We start from the raw sequence: 15,595 nt of genomic DNA, 5'->3' as shown, positions 1-15,595 counted from the left end.
CCAGAATGCACGCAATCTCATCCTATCTCGGAACTCGGCAGGGGTGAGCCTGGATAACGCTTGGATAGGCAACCACCGGGCACATAAAGTTATCACTTGCGGAGATATATATGGTGGACAGCAGAGGAAAGTATTGCACTCTACCTTGATGCTCCCACGTTTGTGATGCCATCCTTCAACCCTCGCTAACCAGACATTGAATGGTCACATAACAACCACAGTCTGCAAGGCATGGGGGGGGGGGGGGGGAAGGGGGGGGGAGGCCATCAGTGGTGGACCTGACACGCACATGACTTGGGACCACAGAGAAGAAAAGCATTCCATACCCACCCACTGGGCCATGAAAACATTTCGTCACCTGTTTAGCACCTGCCTGTGCTCGTGTGGGTGACTTGGCACTTGGTAGCATAGCGCGATCAGCGTGGGCCCTGGTGCCAAAACAATTGAATGGGACCCTTCCCCTGTCCAATTCCTCCACCCTCTTCCGCATCGCCCGGTGCCCAGGGCCCCACCAGCCCGTGGGCACCCGCTGCTGTTGCAGCTGCTGTTGCCGCTGCTGTTGCCGCTGCTGTTGCCGCTGCAGTTGCCGCTGCTGTTGCCGCTGCTGTTGCCGCTGCTGTTGCCGCTGCTGTTGCCGCTGCTGTTGCAGCTGCTGTTGCCGCTGCAGTTGCAGCTGCTGTTGCCGCTGCAGTTGCCGCTGCTGTTGCCGCTGCTGTTGCCGCTGCTGTTGCAGCTGCTGTTGCCGCTGCTGTTGCCGCTGCTGTTGCCGCTGCTGTTGCCGCTGCTGTTGCCGCTGCTGTTGCCGCTGCTGTTGCAGCTGCTGTTGCCGCTGCTGTTGCCGCTGCTGTTGCCGCTGCTGTTGCCGCTGCTGTTGCAGCTGCTGTTGCCGCTGCTGTTGCCGCTGCTGTTGCCGCTGCAGTTGCCGCTGCTCTTGCCGCTGCTGTTGCCGCTGCTGTTGCAGCTGCTGTTGCCGCTGCTGTTGCCGCTGCTGTTGCCGCTGCTGTTGCCGCTGCTCTTGCCGCTGCTGTTGCCGCTGCTGTTGCCGCTGCTGTTGCCGCTGCTGTTGCCGCTACTGTTGCCGCGATTGCCGCTGCTGTTGCAGCTGCTGTTGCCGCTGCTGTTGCCGCTGCTGTTGCCGCTGCTGTTGCCGCTGCTGTTGCCGCTGCAGTTGCCGCTGCAGTTGCCGCTGCAGTTGCCGCTGCAGTTGCCGCTGCAGTTGCCGCTGCTGTTGCCGCTGCTGTTGCCGCTGCTGTTGCCGCTGCTGTTGCCGCTGCTGTTGCCGCTGCTGTTGCTGCTGCTGCAGCTCGTTATTGTTGCGTGCCGTTCGCAGGAGCTGGTGGCCACCATGAAGTGCCTGGAGGCGGTGTTCTCGGCGGCGTACCCTAGCGCGGGCTCGCCGGCGCCGGCCCCCAGCCCCGCGCTGCAGGCGCTGCGCTGCGCCGCACTGCTCGGCTGGGCGCTGCTGCTCACCATCTGCCCGGCCTCCCGCGACATCATCGCCAGGTGCGCCGTTGCTCCCCACGTCGTAACCTTGCCCTCGCACTCCACCCCCCACCCCGATATGAGGAAGCCACTGGAGCTCTGAATTTTAAATCTCGATTGAAAACTCTATTGTTTAGAACTGCTTTTTGTGTTTAGTTTGTTGTCCTTCTCCCGCACCTCCGATTAGCACGGTTGACTACGTACGGTACGAAAGAAGTTCAACATACATACTGTCCCCCCATTGTTCCATCACACCACTTGCCCCCTACCACCTCCCACCCCCGGCAAGAACATCCCTTTGAAGTGGATATTACAGAGTTACCTCTGAGACCCCTTTAAGTGACCTCTGGTCCACAGTAGAGAACGGTATTATTTTTTTTACAACAAAAAATTGTTCCAGTGTGTTTCCATGATTGTATATGAAACTTCACTGACTCGGTGAGGGGTCTCTGAAAATGAAGTCACCAAACTACCTATAAATGGCCTTCATTAGGCATACACCTTTTGTGTACTTGGGAGTAATACCAAATGTGTGACTCAGCAGTGGAATTTAAGCCAAATTAAGTGAAAAAATAAATATAGCATGACAATTTACATAAAGGTGAGGGATTTTTGTTATTGTGCGGGCACTGGTGCCTGGGTAAGAGACCAGCGACTCACAGTGCTTGAGACTCATTTAGTCATGGGCCAATCACCTAGATTCCACACCCAGACCATCTCACCGGGACCAGCTCACCCCGAGATCCACACCCAGACCAGCTCACCGGGACCAGCTCGCCCCTTGATCCACACCCAGACAATCTCACCGGGACCAGCTCACCCCGAGATCCACACCCAGACCAGCTCACCGGGACCAGCTCGCCCCTTGATCCACACCCAGACAATCCCACCAGGACCAGCTCACCCCGAGATTTACACCCAGACCAGCTCACCGGGACCAGCTCGCCCCTTGATCCACACCCAGACCATCTCACCGGGACCAGCTCACCCCTTGATCCACACCCAGACAATCCCACCAGGACCAGCTCACCCTGAGATCCACACCCAGACCAGCTCACCGGGACCAGCTCGCCCCTTGATCCACACCCAGACAATCTCACCGGGACCAGCTCACCCCGAGATCCACACCCAGACCAGCTCACCGGGACCAGCTCGCCCCTTGATCCACACCCAGACCAGCTCACCGGGACCAGCTCGCCCCTTGATCCACACCCAGACAATCCCACCGGGACCAGCTCACTGCTTTGTCCCTCCCGAGCCACCCAGCCGGCGCCGTTGGGTGATGTTTTGACGAGTGTTGTTTTTGTGCTGTTGTTGCTTTGTGCTGGGATTTCCACTCCCCTCTCCCCCCCACTCCCACTGTGTAATTAGTGTTTTTGCCGCCGAATGTTTTTCATTGGTTTCTCTTTCCTCGCTGTTGTTTTGTGGCCTCGTTTTCTGCATTGGGCTTTTTTGTGTTGCACCGTGGCCGTTTCACTGTTCGCTGTGGCAGCGTTATCGGATGAGGCCGTTGTGCTCTATCATGCACAGCTTCCAGCGTGCGATCTGCTGTGTTCTGTACGTTTTCCGTACTTGTCGCCGCACTATGCCCCGCTGTGTTGGCAGACGTCGCGAACGGCATTGATTTTGGCCGGCACCTCGCGCTTGTGTAACATGACATGGGCGGGAGGTTCCGCTTGACTGCTCTGTGTATATTGTTGATGCGTTTTGTGCTGGGGACAAGGATATTTAAGCCTTGCTAACCTTGTTCTGGCTCAACTCTCTCGCTGTAACCTCGGTGCAATATTGTAGAGTCGTAATTAAGCCAGGGATGTTTCAGGTATAGTTGAATGAAGGAACTGGCCTTGTTGTTGTTGCTGCTGCTTGTCCTATATTTGACTTGACGATGTTCAAGTCACGTTTCAAGTCCGGTTGCTTAAAAAATAAATGCACGTCAACTTAATCGGGAAAAAATGTTTCGGTGTAAAATGTATATCAAGTTAAACGCACACATTTGTATATTGCGCAACCTTAACAAGGAGTGATAATAGGTTTTTCCCCTCTTTTCTGGCAATAAAACAGGTGTTAAGACGTTAAAACACCAAACTGGAACATTTTACAAGGAATCATGTCTGAATTAACCACAATGCTTGGGGTCAGAATGCAAACAAAAAAACACACTGATAATATATGGACGCCAAAAGGCGTGTCTTTTGGCGTCCTCTGGTCTAACACCGTTTGAGACGAGGCTCAAAAGAAAGCTGTCTCTGGTGTGGACCAATCAGTTTCAAGGACAATGCCACAGATATTATCACAGAGTGTTTTTTTGTTTGCATTCTGACCACAAGCATTGTGGTTAATTCAGACATGATTCCTTGTAAAAGGTTTCAGTTTGGTGTTTTAACATCTTAACACCTGTTTTGTTGTCAGAAAAAATGGGAAAAACCTATCATCATATTTTGGCAATGGCAAAGGAGGTCCCATGATGTCGATTTAACAAGGAGTGTTTAGCAAATTGTCTTAACTTTTGGTTGGGTCAAATGTCCTTGTCCTGAACACAGAAATGATGAGCAGAAATAACAGTACTGAGGCAATATTGTCACATGACGGCAAAACGAATAACGTTGAGACAGAGACGGAGGGAGACGCCAACAGAAATGATAAAGTATACGCTGGCATTGAGGATCACAGCGACGTTTATTGTACATGTTCACCTGGTGGTTGTGACCAATTCATCAAGGTCAAACCCAGAGACATCATTCCATCGGGAAAATGAATATAGGTGAATAAAAACGGTTTAGAAAAATGCAATAAATAAAAACACGGTACAGCTTTTTATTTTGGGATATTAAACCTTGTGAGCGCTTGGCAAGATGACAAGTCTCTTGTGATGAAAGCTATGTTTTATAAAGTGGGAAAACGTGCACATTTTGTCTAAAATCTACCTTCAAATATGTATATGATGTAACACTGCAAACAAACAGCAATGGAATGTGTAGGTTTTAAGGGTAGTGGTGTGTCGCCCTCTGTTTGCGGATAGTTACCGCACGTCGTACAGCGTGACGTCCTAGATTTCACTCTGCGCGGCTGGAGGCTTCATGGAGTCTCATTGCTAGAGACTTGATGTTTCTCATCAGGAAACTGAAGAAGCTCCCAGCATGTGTTGCGAAACGTCAGACGTGACGCTGAACGGCGTGCGGTACAACCCCGGAAATGCTTGAGAGCATCAATAAAACTACAAGATGATACAAAAAGAATAGGCTTTTCCCTTTCTGGCAATCATACAAGTCTGGTGTAGGTCAATCAGTTCCAAGGGCGATGCAAACATTATTAAAGCGCACTTTATCAGTTGCACCTACGATTAGCACGGTAGGCCACGTACGGTGCGAAAGAATTTCAACATACAGAAATCAAATAAATTTCGCTGCATTGTTTTACCACAAGCATTTACGGTATAATACAGACTTTGACGCCTTGCAATAGCTGTCCGTTCCGGAAAGGTTCAACCCTATTTTTTCATCATCTTGATGGCGGCAAAAAATGGTCTCGTCGTTGATAGTAAAACTCTACGCGTGTTTTCTAAAAGGGCAGTTCCCGGTGTCGTGTGCCGTGTGTGCAGTCACTTGCCCAAGCTGCCGGCCCTGCTGTCGAGCGACAACGTGAACATGCGCATCGCCGCCGGGGAGGCCATCGCCCTGCTGTTCGAGCTGGCGCACGAGGCGGACGCGGTGAGCAATTACTCTGAAGTAATATATCTGAGCTGGTCCTGCCCACCACCCCCCCCCCCTTATATCCGCACCACCCCCACTTCGACAACCCACACTGACCAACGTGGTGAGGTGAAGTATAAAAGCTAAAACTAAGCTTTTTTATTTACAACGTAAGGCCCACTGAGTTGTGTAGTTCTTTTTTAGAAGCGACCTGGCCACAAATGATAGCCCAACGAAGTGGCTTATCGCGTGGAAATTTATAGTAGCAGCCAAATACTCTAAACGCGTATTGTTGATTCTAAACGTGGAGGGAAAAAACTGGAGGACCCGGAGACAAATCCACGTGACCGCAGGGAAGAGAGACATGCAAACTCCAAATATACAGCAGGCGTCACGGTCGGGATCGAACCCACGACCTCCTGTACCCCGGGCAAGGTAGTTAACATCTCGCCACAGTGGCACCCAATTATGGTCAAACATTCCCCCTATATCAGGGGTCAGCAACCTGCAACGCGGCTCTTTCAGGGACCGCTTCGAGACGTTATTTATAAAGGACCACCGTCACGTATGCACGTGCATGGCGGCTCGTGAAATATTGGGTTCCTTTTTATTCACTGAATTCGAACAAAAAGTGACTCCGTTATTCTGTGTTGCCGACCCGTGGCCGGGTGGCACGCTTGCACCGCACGCAACGTCCACTCCCACCGGTGGAATATAGTCCTAGTCGACTCTCCTTGACGTTTTATCATCGTAATAGCGATGGAGAATTATGAGAGTCACTGACAAATTTAATAAATGCTTATGTTGATGCAGAATGGTTAAAAAGCGCAAGAATGTAGTGCAAATATTGTCAATCTTTATTTAAAACTAGATAAATCTCAACTGTTTGTTAATTTATGCCTGCAAAAACTACAACCTGAAGGTTTTATGCTTTTACTAATCGAGCAATATCAGTTTAAATATCTAAATGGCTTTCAGTATCATGTTGAACACGTCATAATATTTGGTCCCCATAATAAGTGAAATAAAGGCCCCCTTGGAGTGTGACGAGAAAGCCAATAGAAAGCCCCCCTCCCTCCCGTTGACGGTTTGTACGCAGACCGAGTCTCAGGGTGTCGGCAGGGCATTTGTGACATCTGCTTACAACCGTCCTCCTCGGGGTCGTGAATTGGGGGGGCGGGGTGAAGTGCAAAGTACCTGATGTATAACTCTATTATTCTCTTGTGCCTTCTCCCTATGATGCGCGGCTTTTGGGGTGGGGGCGGCCACTGACCCGCGGGACCACTGCAGGACTTCCAGTACGTGGGGGTGGAGGAGCTGTGCGACAAACTCAAGGACCTGGCCACCGACGGCAACAAATCCCGCGCCAAGACCGACCGCCGCAAGCAGCGCGCCATCTTCCGCGACGTCCTCAAAGCCGTCGAGGTGCCGTGTTTTTTAAAATTTTACATCGTCGCGTTAAACCGCGTCAAACCGCGTCAAACCGAATTTGTGGACGCTGGAGTCGTCGTTTTTTTCACGCTGCCGCACGGTTTGAATTTTGTGCCCTCCCATGCATCTTTTGTGCCCTCCGATGCATCTTTTGCGCCGTGCGACCGAGCCGTCCCAGGGCTGTGGCGAGCCGGTTCGGCGCAGCTCGGCGAAGGGTTGTTTTTCGACTGCGGGAACCGAGAGCTGTGCCGCTGACGTTACGTGCAATGAGCACGTCATTCGCCCCGTCCCCTGGCCCTGTTTGCCCCCCACCCCCCCCCTCGGGCAGATTCAGATGTTCCTGTGAAGCCAGCAGATCATAGTTTTTGTTCCGGCTTGGCACAGCAAGTAGCTCGGTGAAAAAAACACCCATAACCGTGAACAGAATCGGCCGTGCTCGCTTGGCTCAGAAGTGGGATGACGATCACAATTACGATGTTTTTTTTATTTTAAAAAAGTTGACGCGGACGTAGGGAGCCTTTTGGCAATCACTGCTAGATGAGGGCCTCTTCCATTTTGCTGTTTTAAGCAAAACCAAATTGAAGTAACTTATAGCTGAAGAGGAAATTCAGCAGCCAGCATGAAATGTGTTAAAAATGCACAGTTGCCTTCAATGGCAAACAATAGCCGGAATCCCAGCATTCTTTGCATGCCGGGATGACATCACCATCCTTGCACATGTTTAGTTACACAGCTTTGTGATAGCCATCGGCTAAAAATATCCCAGGGCCTGATCGAAGCGTGATCTCACAAAGCAGCAGCAGAGCAGTGATGGCTGTACTTGAGTAATGCTCCCGAATTATAAGAATGGAACCAGTATAGAGTTGCCTTGCTATCATTTTAGCTTAAATATAAAAAAGCTAAAATCGTAGCAGCCTCGAGTTGAGAGGAGGGGGGGTCATCGTGAGGATGTGGGATGTGGGCATAATGTGCACCAGATGGTTGATGTCACCTTGCTATTCAAGATTACGCGTATATCATCATTTCAATAGTTTGTTTCATTTGAGATGTCTAGTTCTAGACAGGCTTTTCTCAGAATTGCACAGTTGTTGCAACCACCATATGACCCGTACGTAAAAGAGAAACTGCACGCATTTTTTCGGGGGCGTGCGGGCGGGGGGGTGTGGGATTTTTTTTTATTTCCTGGAGACAGACCGGCCTGACACGCGCCCACCCGCCCGCCCCTGTCTGTTCTCGGAGCTTTTGTTTGCGCGCAATCGAATACCACACACACGCACTTCTTCCATTGCCTTCTTGCCAAGAGGGTCGTTGTTATTGATGCGCTCGAAAAGAAAACAAGAAAGCAAATAAAATATTTGCCTTGAAGCTTGCTAGCTGGGTTGCTCACTCAGTTGGCCGCTTTGTACCCCCGCCCCCATGATCAGTGGCTAGAAGGCGAGTCCAGTTGGCATGAGGGTTGGCATCGTAGTTTGTGTTGAACCCCCCCACACCCTCCTCACCACCATGCCCCCCACACCCTCCTCACCATGCCCCCTCACACCCTCCTCACCATGCCCCCCCACACCCTCCTCACCATGCCCCACTGTCCATCCCTGTAGGAATGAGCATCTCGTGGTAATGCGAGTGGTGTTCAGCGACTCTGTGTGGGGTGGGGGGGGGGCGAGAGTGAGTGTGCCGCTGTTAAATATAGACAGCCTCTGTGCCCTGGAACGCGGTTTATTATAAGCAGGCTCTTATAATAATGGACAGTGGCTGTGCAGTCGGAGCCGGCATTCCTGGAGTGAGTACCTGCTTGCTGTTGGCTAGACGCGCGTGTGTACGTCGCGTTCTCAAGATGAATGCGGTGCCGTGGATTAAAGGGGATTGCGGTTGCGCGTGCCACTGGTACTGGCTGCGTGTCCTGCGTGCCCTTGACCTGGTGGGCAACAAAAAATGTCAACCGCGTCTCTTGTAACGTGTATGAGCGTGTGTGTTTCAAAGCGGTACCATTATTTTGGGATGATAAACTCGAGTCGAAGCGCGTTCGTTCAACTTGGCCGACTGCAGCAGCTGCTGCTGGTCGGGTGACTGGAGCGGTCGGAGCGCTGAGCCTGCACCGCTGATAATTCTGGGTTCAAATTTGGGTTTCAGCCGTGCCGAATTAATCTGGCTCTCCGAATGGATTCTTTATCTCGTGCCATTGAATTATATATTACTGCAATTGGAATACATCGAAAGGTGGGAAAGAACAAAATGTTGACAGCAGAGTTCGAGTCTGTATCATGACAGCTATGATTGATGCATTACTCTTTTAGATAATGTAGTTTTGTGGGTTTTTTTTAAATGGGTTATGTTAAGGTTAACCTTTAATGGCATATATTGTCCTGGTCTCTGTGTATCCTGAGCACCACCTAGTGGTCCATCCATCCACTCCAGTGGGTACAGCCAAGCAAATGGCTCGGATGGACCTGTGATGCAAGGAATGAATGCATGATAGTAGAATATCGTTGACGATGGGATGTTGATTCCACTTGTTTAATGTCATTGTCATTTTACAGTCTTAAATATTTTCAGTCTCTGGCGATAGGAATGCGGATTTTGTTTATGTGCATGCACTCTTGTGATCTGATGGCACAGTAGAGAAGATACGCGTCTCGCAAACAGAAGGTTACGGGTTTAAGTCCTGGTCAATGCTTGACTCAGCCCTTCATCTCTGCGGAGTTCAGATGTTTTGACATTTACAATGATTTGGGTTGGAGTGGTGGCGCAGTGGTTAGCGCGTTGCCCTATGAACCCGGTGACCTGAGTTGGGTTCTTGGGCATGGCTGACATCAGTGTTGATCAATTTACAGCCCTTTGGTAGGCCACTGCTGGAGAAAAACTTTGGCAGATTGCGTCGGTTATTGGGGTTGTTTGACCAGACTTGGCCAAGCTGGTCAGTACGGGTTGATGAAGGAATGGACCAGTGCTGGTTAAGTTATCACTATATTGTTAATGATTAATTATCATACGTATTTATATATATCTATATATTTTTTATAAATATACCGCAGGCAATCATTGTGTGGAAAAACAATTTTGAAAACGCGTAACCGATAATTGGTCAAACAATACTCACAATAGCTATTCATAACTTGTCGATTTAACTTGCCCCTACCATAACCACATGGAATTTCCACCACTGGCTTAGGACTGTAAATAGGAGATTATGGTCACCCCACGTGTGACCGATTTACAAGTGAACATATGAACGGATTTACGTGTTTTCTGCGGGGTGCGGCCACGGCTACCACAGTTGCATTTCCAGCGACAGTACACATCGGTGGAGAGCTACATATTACTCTCTTCACCAACCCCCCCCCCCCCACATTAACCAGCGTGGTGAAGTATGACCAAACAACTCCGATATATCCAGCATGGCGTGAGACCTTCATCCAGCAGTATATTGAAAGAGAGACGCCTTTATACATCATTCAGTGGCAGAACGTGAGATTGTGTACGCTCCCGGAACATAATGGGCGGCACTCCACCGATTAGCTGTGAGTGCTCATGTGAAACATACACGGCGGCTTCACTGTACCGTGAGGGGGGGGGGGTAGGGGATTGGTGGGGGGGGGGCATTGCGTCAATGTGGACGAGAGTCACGCTGGGACAAGCCGCTTGCGTAACCAGAGTTCACCAGCGCTGCTCGGCAGCTCCATTTCCAGTGTCCTTTACAAAGGTTAAGCAATATGGCTGTACTGCCGCACATTCGTATTCATTTTCGCCCACCCATGCACCACCACCACCCCCTCCACTTCCCCATCCCCCCACCACCTCCTTTGTGGAATCTGAAAAATGATCGGGGCGAGGGCACTAGGGCAGCGTTTGTCGTACAATGAAGCCACGAGCCGGCAGAGTGCATGATGTTTACTGTTAGGGGCCTCTTCGGGCCACAGCCGACGTCCCCCGATGGCTGTGGATGAATGCACTTTTTTAAGATGAATCAAAAGGTCATTCGTTGCCCTTCAGCCAACCCTTGTCTGTTGGCAGTGCTGGTGGAAGAGTAAGCCATGCCGAGTTGCTGCTTGCTTCCTGCCGCCTCCCACGCTGAAACAAAGATAAATGCTTTAGAAGGTTTATTGGATTAACAAACAAAAAACCTGTTGTCGTTTATTCTTCCCCTTGCTGAAGGCAAAATGTCTTTCGTTCTGACCCTTTCGCCGTAGCTTGCGTTTGTATCGTTAATGTAGAACGTGCAACAGTCTCCAAACTCCCAAACTGGTCTCCACACTCTGCGCCACTGCCGCCCACGTGTCAGCAAGCAAGGGGCCGTTCCCCCGTTGGTCACTTGGCAAGCCTCCTCTTGTTGTTGGCTTTCCATTTGTTGCGTTGCCCAGGAGGGCGAGGCGCCGTCCGAGACGATACGCTTCGGGCCGGAGTGCATCTACGTGGACAGCTGGCTGAGGAAGCGCACGTACGACGCGTTCAAGGACGCGCTGGGCTCGGGGGTCCGGCTGCACCTCCAGGTGCGTGTGTATGCACGTTGAACTTCTTTCGCACCCTGCACAGCCAAACCTTGCTAATGGGAGGTGCGGGGGAAGAACAACTAACTATAAAGACAACAACAAGCAGTTCTAAAGAAATGAGTTTTCAATATACATTTAAAAGTGAACAGCTCCAGTGGCTTCGTAATAACGGAAGGAAGAGCGTTCCAGACGGCCGCAGAAGGGCATCGCAAAGCGTGCGATGCGGTGACTGCCTTTGTTCGATGACTAGCCAAAAGCCGCTGTGAGGATGACCGGAGCTAATGTCATGGTTTATGCTTCATGACAAGATCAGCCAGCGCTATTGTGGTTCATTTGTGGCAAGAAATTGTGTGCAATGAGTGCTAGCTTATAAGCTCGCTCACTCCCGCCCTGTTGTACAATTATTATATGAAGGAACGTGCCTTTTAAACAAGGCTATCATGAGGGCTGGGTGACTGGTTCCCAGGTCTTCACGAACGGCACTCAATTGCTGTGCATGTGTGTGGGGGGACGTACAACGCACGCCATCGACCACCGAAAAACGATCGTCCTCTGTAGTTCAATTACAAGCCAAAACCGTTGTGAAGGAATTTAATAAAAATTGTCATGTGTCGTGTGTTTTTTTTTCTGCCGAGCCTTGTTAAATACGTCAATTTTTGTCCAGGAGAATGAACTGCTGCGGGACATCTTTGAGCTGGGACCTCCTCTGCTGCTGGACCCGTCGATGTTGAAGACCACGAAAATCTCTCGCTTCGAGCGCGTGAGTTTGTGCGCTCTCTTCCAGCGTAGCGCCGCACAGAGGAGAGCAGAGATTTGCGAAAGCACCCCAATCCGACCGTTGCATCTGGCTTGCACACTGTGCACGCCCATTTATGGTCACAGTCCAGAGTATTGCCAGCATATAAGGGATTGCCCTTGGCCGAATACTTGCAAAGCGCCCTCCCCCTGTCCTGAGCTGTGGGTTAATTTGAGCCAAAACTTCCGCTCGACACGTGGGTGGTGGTTGGTTAGTGGTTGTTCATATAAATAATTTACATAAGGGTACCATAAAAAAAAACCCACTCTTAGACTCCCTCTGTTGAAAAAGCGATTTCAAGACTCAATGGCTTGTCACTTTTGTTATAAATAAAGGATTTATTCCAGCGCGAGCGTGGGTTTTAATGGCAATTCATTTTCCCCTTTTCCCTACCGCTCACCCCGCCTCCCTCCCCCCGCCAGCACATGTTCAACTCCGCGACGTTCAAGGCGCGCACGAAGGCGCGCAGCAAGATGCGGGACAAGCGAGCGGACGTCGTCTGAGAAGGCGCGGGAGGTGTTTTTTTTTATTTTATGCAAATAAAAAAAACCTTCACCTGCACTGCACCGCTGCCACGGTCCCGCGTGGACGTGACCGCGACACGTTTTTTGCATGCGCAGGGGCTTTTGGGCTCTCCCACTCGCTGTCTCTTGGTCTTGCGGTTCAAACAAAATAGAAAAAAGTCATCGCAAGCAGTGCACTCGATTGGGTTCCACACTTGGCGTTTTTTTTGACGGCCAATTAGACAACACGCGTGTTCCATTTCAAGTCGCTGTACAGTGCATTTTGCCCGCCCTCCCCCCCCCCCGCCGCCGCCACTTCAAGATGTTCTCATTGTTTAACGGTGTCGACAAGCAGCGGTGTGATCTTTATAAGTTATTATCGCTCGGACCAGCCAGTGTTATACTGCGTTGAAGGTTCCTCGCAGCGTTCGAGTCGATGGCTTGAACCGCCGCGAACGACGGGGCCCCCCCCCCCCCCCCTTGTCAGCTGTTGAAATGAATGCTGTCGTGAACGAGGCACGGGCGGGGGACCACGTGCTCCTCTGGGGGCAACGTCGTTGGCACCTTGTTTGTTGGCTTGGGGTGGCAGGGAGATGCTGCCCCGTGATGCTGCTCGGGCATAAAGGGACGAAATTTGGGAATCGTCGACAGTGTACCGTACGTTTGCGTTGCGTCCGCCGGATTCTGATAAATGCGGGCATTGTGATGAATGCAGTAAAATCCCGTTATAACGACTCCCAATGAGAATAATTTCGGTGAAGGCAAATTTTATTTTGGGTACCTTGCATAATTTTCGCACTGTAACAACTTTGTTTTTGTGTTGTTGTAATAACAACAACAACCTACCTATTGCATGTGTGTTGTCATCGCCAAGTGCTCACTCGGTGGGTTTTTTCCGTCCAGCAGGGCTACAGAATAACCGTTGTGTAAACACCCGACTATTTGGGGTCGTTAAACATCATGTGTTCATGACAGTTTGCCTTTCACTCAGTTGTTTCATTGTGTAAAACAAAACATTGCAGATAAAAGTAGATTTTCTAACTACCTTTTCAGCCATATCTGTCGTCATAACACGATTTTACTTGAATATTAGATTTAAGCAGCTTTTTAGGGTTTAGTTGCTACCCGGTTTATTGATTATTTTCTGAGCAACACCAAAAATAAATTCCCCTCTTTAAACAATGTAAGTTCTTTTAGCGATCATGTGATTCTAACCTAATGTTGATGGGGCCTTTATGAGAATGGTGCTCTGCACACGACAATGCTTTTGCAACAATGTGCTGCTTACTATCTCACGGAAACACGATGATCGTGAGTGTTAAAAACACGGGAGAAACTATTTTAAAATGCAATTATGAACCCTGGAATTCGATCGCCTCGCAAGGGGTGATTCTAGTCTCTTCGATTCGCCTCCAAGATGTTCAATTTCTAATCGTTCAGTCAACGTGGGACACTTTCAATGCACATTGTTGCCGCTGAGGGAACGACCGAAAACATGCCTGCTTTTTTTATGTAAGGATGTTTGCTTCCATCACTTGACGTAATTTTTACATGCTGTAAAGGAGTGACATTAAGCTACGTTGAGTGTAATTACATTTAAAAACCGAAAGCGTGAATATTCTAATGATAAGAGAACAGGTTATGTTTTTGAAAATAATATTTATTATATCAGATCAATAAAATTGTTCCATTGTTACCGCATCTTTGTGTTGGAAACGTTTTACCATAAGCTCCAGCGCAGAGCAAAATAAACTTAGCTTTTAGATTCAAATCGATCCACGTGGTGTTAGTATTTGAAAACAATGCACAAATGTGTGTGTGTGTGTTCACAGTTTAGTACAGTGGTTAGCGCGCTGTGCCTAAACCCGGCGACCGAGTTTGATTCCCGCTCACGGCCAACACCAGTTATGATTATCTGAACCGGTCCTGGGCCTCCCCTGGGTCGACTCAGCCTCAAATGAGTACCTGGTGTGATGTGTAAACATCGCCAACTAGGGAGACAAAGGCAGCCGGGCATGGCGCAGGCCACCAACCCCCTTATGTGCCATGCCGGCCTTCAGAGGTGCAACTCGCTAACATCGCTTGCTCCTATACGTGTGATATTTGTCTTTTGTTAGTTTGTGTATGCGGGACCTTGTCCTGTGCTCGTCATTGAGGTGGCAATTGTTTTGCTTCGAGTCGCGCCTCATGGGCTGCAGTGTTAGCTACGCGTGCCCTGCGAGATGTCCTGAGTGTTTGAACAGCCTCGTGCACGCACAAAGTCAACAATCATGATTCCTTGGTCAGCTTAAAATGTGTGTAAACATTTGGCAAAATTTGCCATAAACTGCAAGGCGGAGACGTTAAAGACCCTGCGGCATATTTGGTAAGAGTGGACCTGTGAACTGGTGTCGGCTCGTATCTAAAATGTAAAATCCAGGTTAAGTGGAATGACGTACTCGTGACTGAAATTGGAGGATGAGATTTCCGGTATGAGTGGATATACAATGACATTTGGGTGGAAACGGATGCAGTCCTCAACCCAAGCCTTTCAACAGCCACCAGCAACAATTTGAATGTTTCTTGCGCCTAAATGCAATCGCATCTCGAAACGCTGCCAAAAATAAATGCCTGAGAGTGGGTTGAGTCATGGCAGGGAGCCGTGAGGGAGGTAGAGGAGGGGGGGGCAGCACCTCGTCACGGCCTGGAATCGAGCAACGGGGCCCCAACACCAGATAACAATGAACCCCCAGGGGCCGTAACGCATCGCCAGCGGTCCCCAGGGCATCCTTTGGAGGCTGACGCCCTTTAATGGAAATCCGAATGGGATAATGAAAAGCAACATGCCGCCATGACTTAAGGAAAAAAAAACGTTTTCATTCGGTACACATTACCTGCTACGATGTGGGGCAGAAACATGGGCGAGAGAATGAGCAGCCTATGGGTAAGGTAAAGATTTCAATTCGGTGATAGATACATTGACTTAAGGAAAGTCAGCGGCATTGGGTCACGTCTGGAAGGGATGACGGCATACGGACAAGCTGGTGATGGAAAGGCAACCGAAGGAGTCACCACCGCATAGATGGAGTGATGAGACCAGTTCATGTGCAGGAGGCCCGTGAGTGATGGTAATGGTGTGGGGGAGGCCTTAAACAGGAGGTGAGTGGATAACGTTTGAGCATGATGATTTCTAAACCCGACTTTTGAATTTACAGTTGCTTTTCCCGA

General features: G+C 49.9%; 1 protein-coding gene across 1 annotated transcript in view; it reads left to right on the top strand.

Annotated features, from left to right (window-relative positions):
• LOC144729451 (interferon-related developmental regulator 1-like) overlaps positions 1-14,159 on the top strand; it is a 29,957-nt gene extending 15,798 nt beyond the window's left edge. The window contains exons 7-12 of the mRNA XM_078609750.1: positions 1,331-1,503; positions 5,081-5,189; positions 6,462-6,596; positions 10,961-11,089; positions 11,754-11,849; positions 12,308-14,159. Coding sequence (XP_078465876.1) covers positions 1,331-1,503; positions 5,081-5,189; positions 6,462-6,596; positions 10,961-11,089; positions 11,754-11,849; positions 12,308-12,388 — 723 coding nt within the window. The 3' untranslated portion in view covers positions 12,389-14,159. The remainder of the gene's footprint in view (positions 1-1,330; positions 1,504-5,080; positions 5,190-6,461; positions 6,597-10,960; positions 11,090-11,753; positions 11,850-12,307) is intronic.
• Positions 14,160-15,595: the final 1,436 nt, after the last annotated feature.

The sequence above is a fragment of the Lampetra planeri genome, chromosome 32, assembly GCF_965212315.1.
Source record: "Lampetra planeri chromosome 32, kcLamPlan1.2.h2, whole genome shotgun sequence".
NCBI lineage: Eukaryota > Metazoa > Chordata > Hyperoartia > Petromyzontiformes > Petromyzontidae > Lampetra > Lampetra planeri.
The sequence above is the reverse complement of the archived record's forward strand: the minus strand, read 5'-3'. Positions and strand labels throughout refer to the sequence as shown.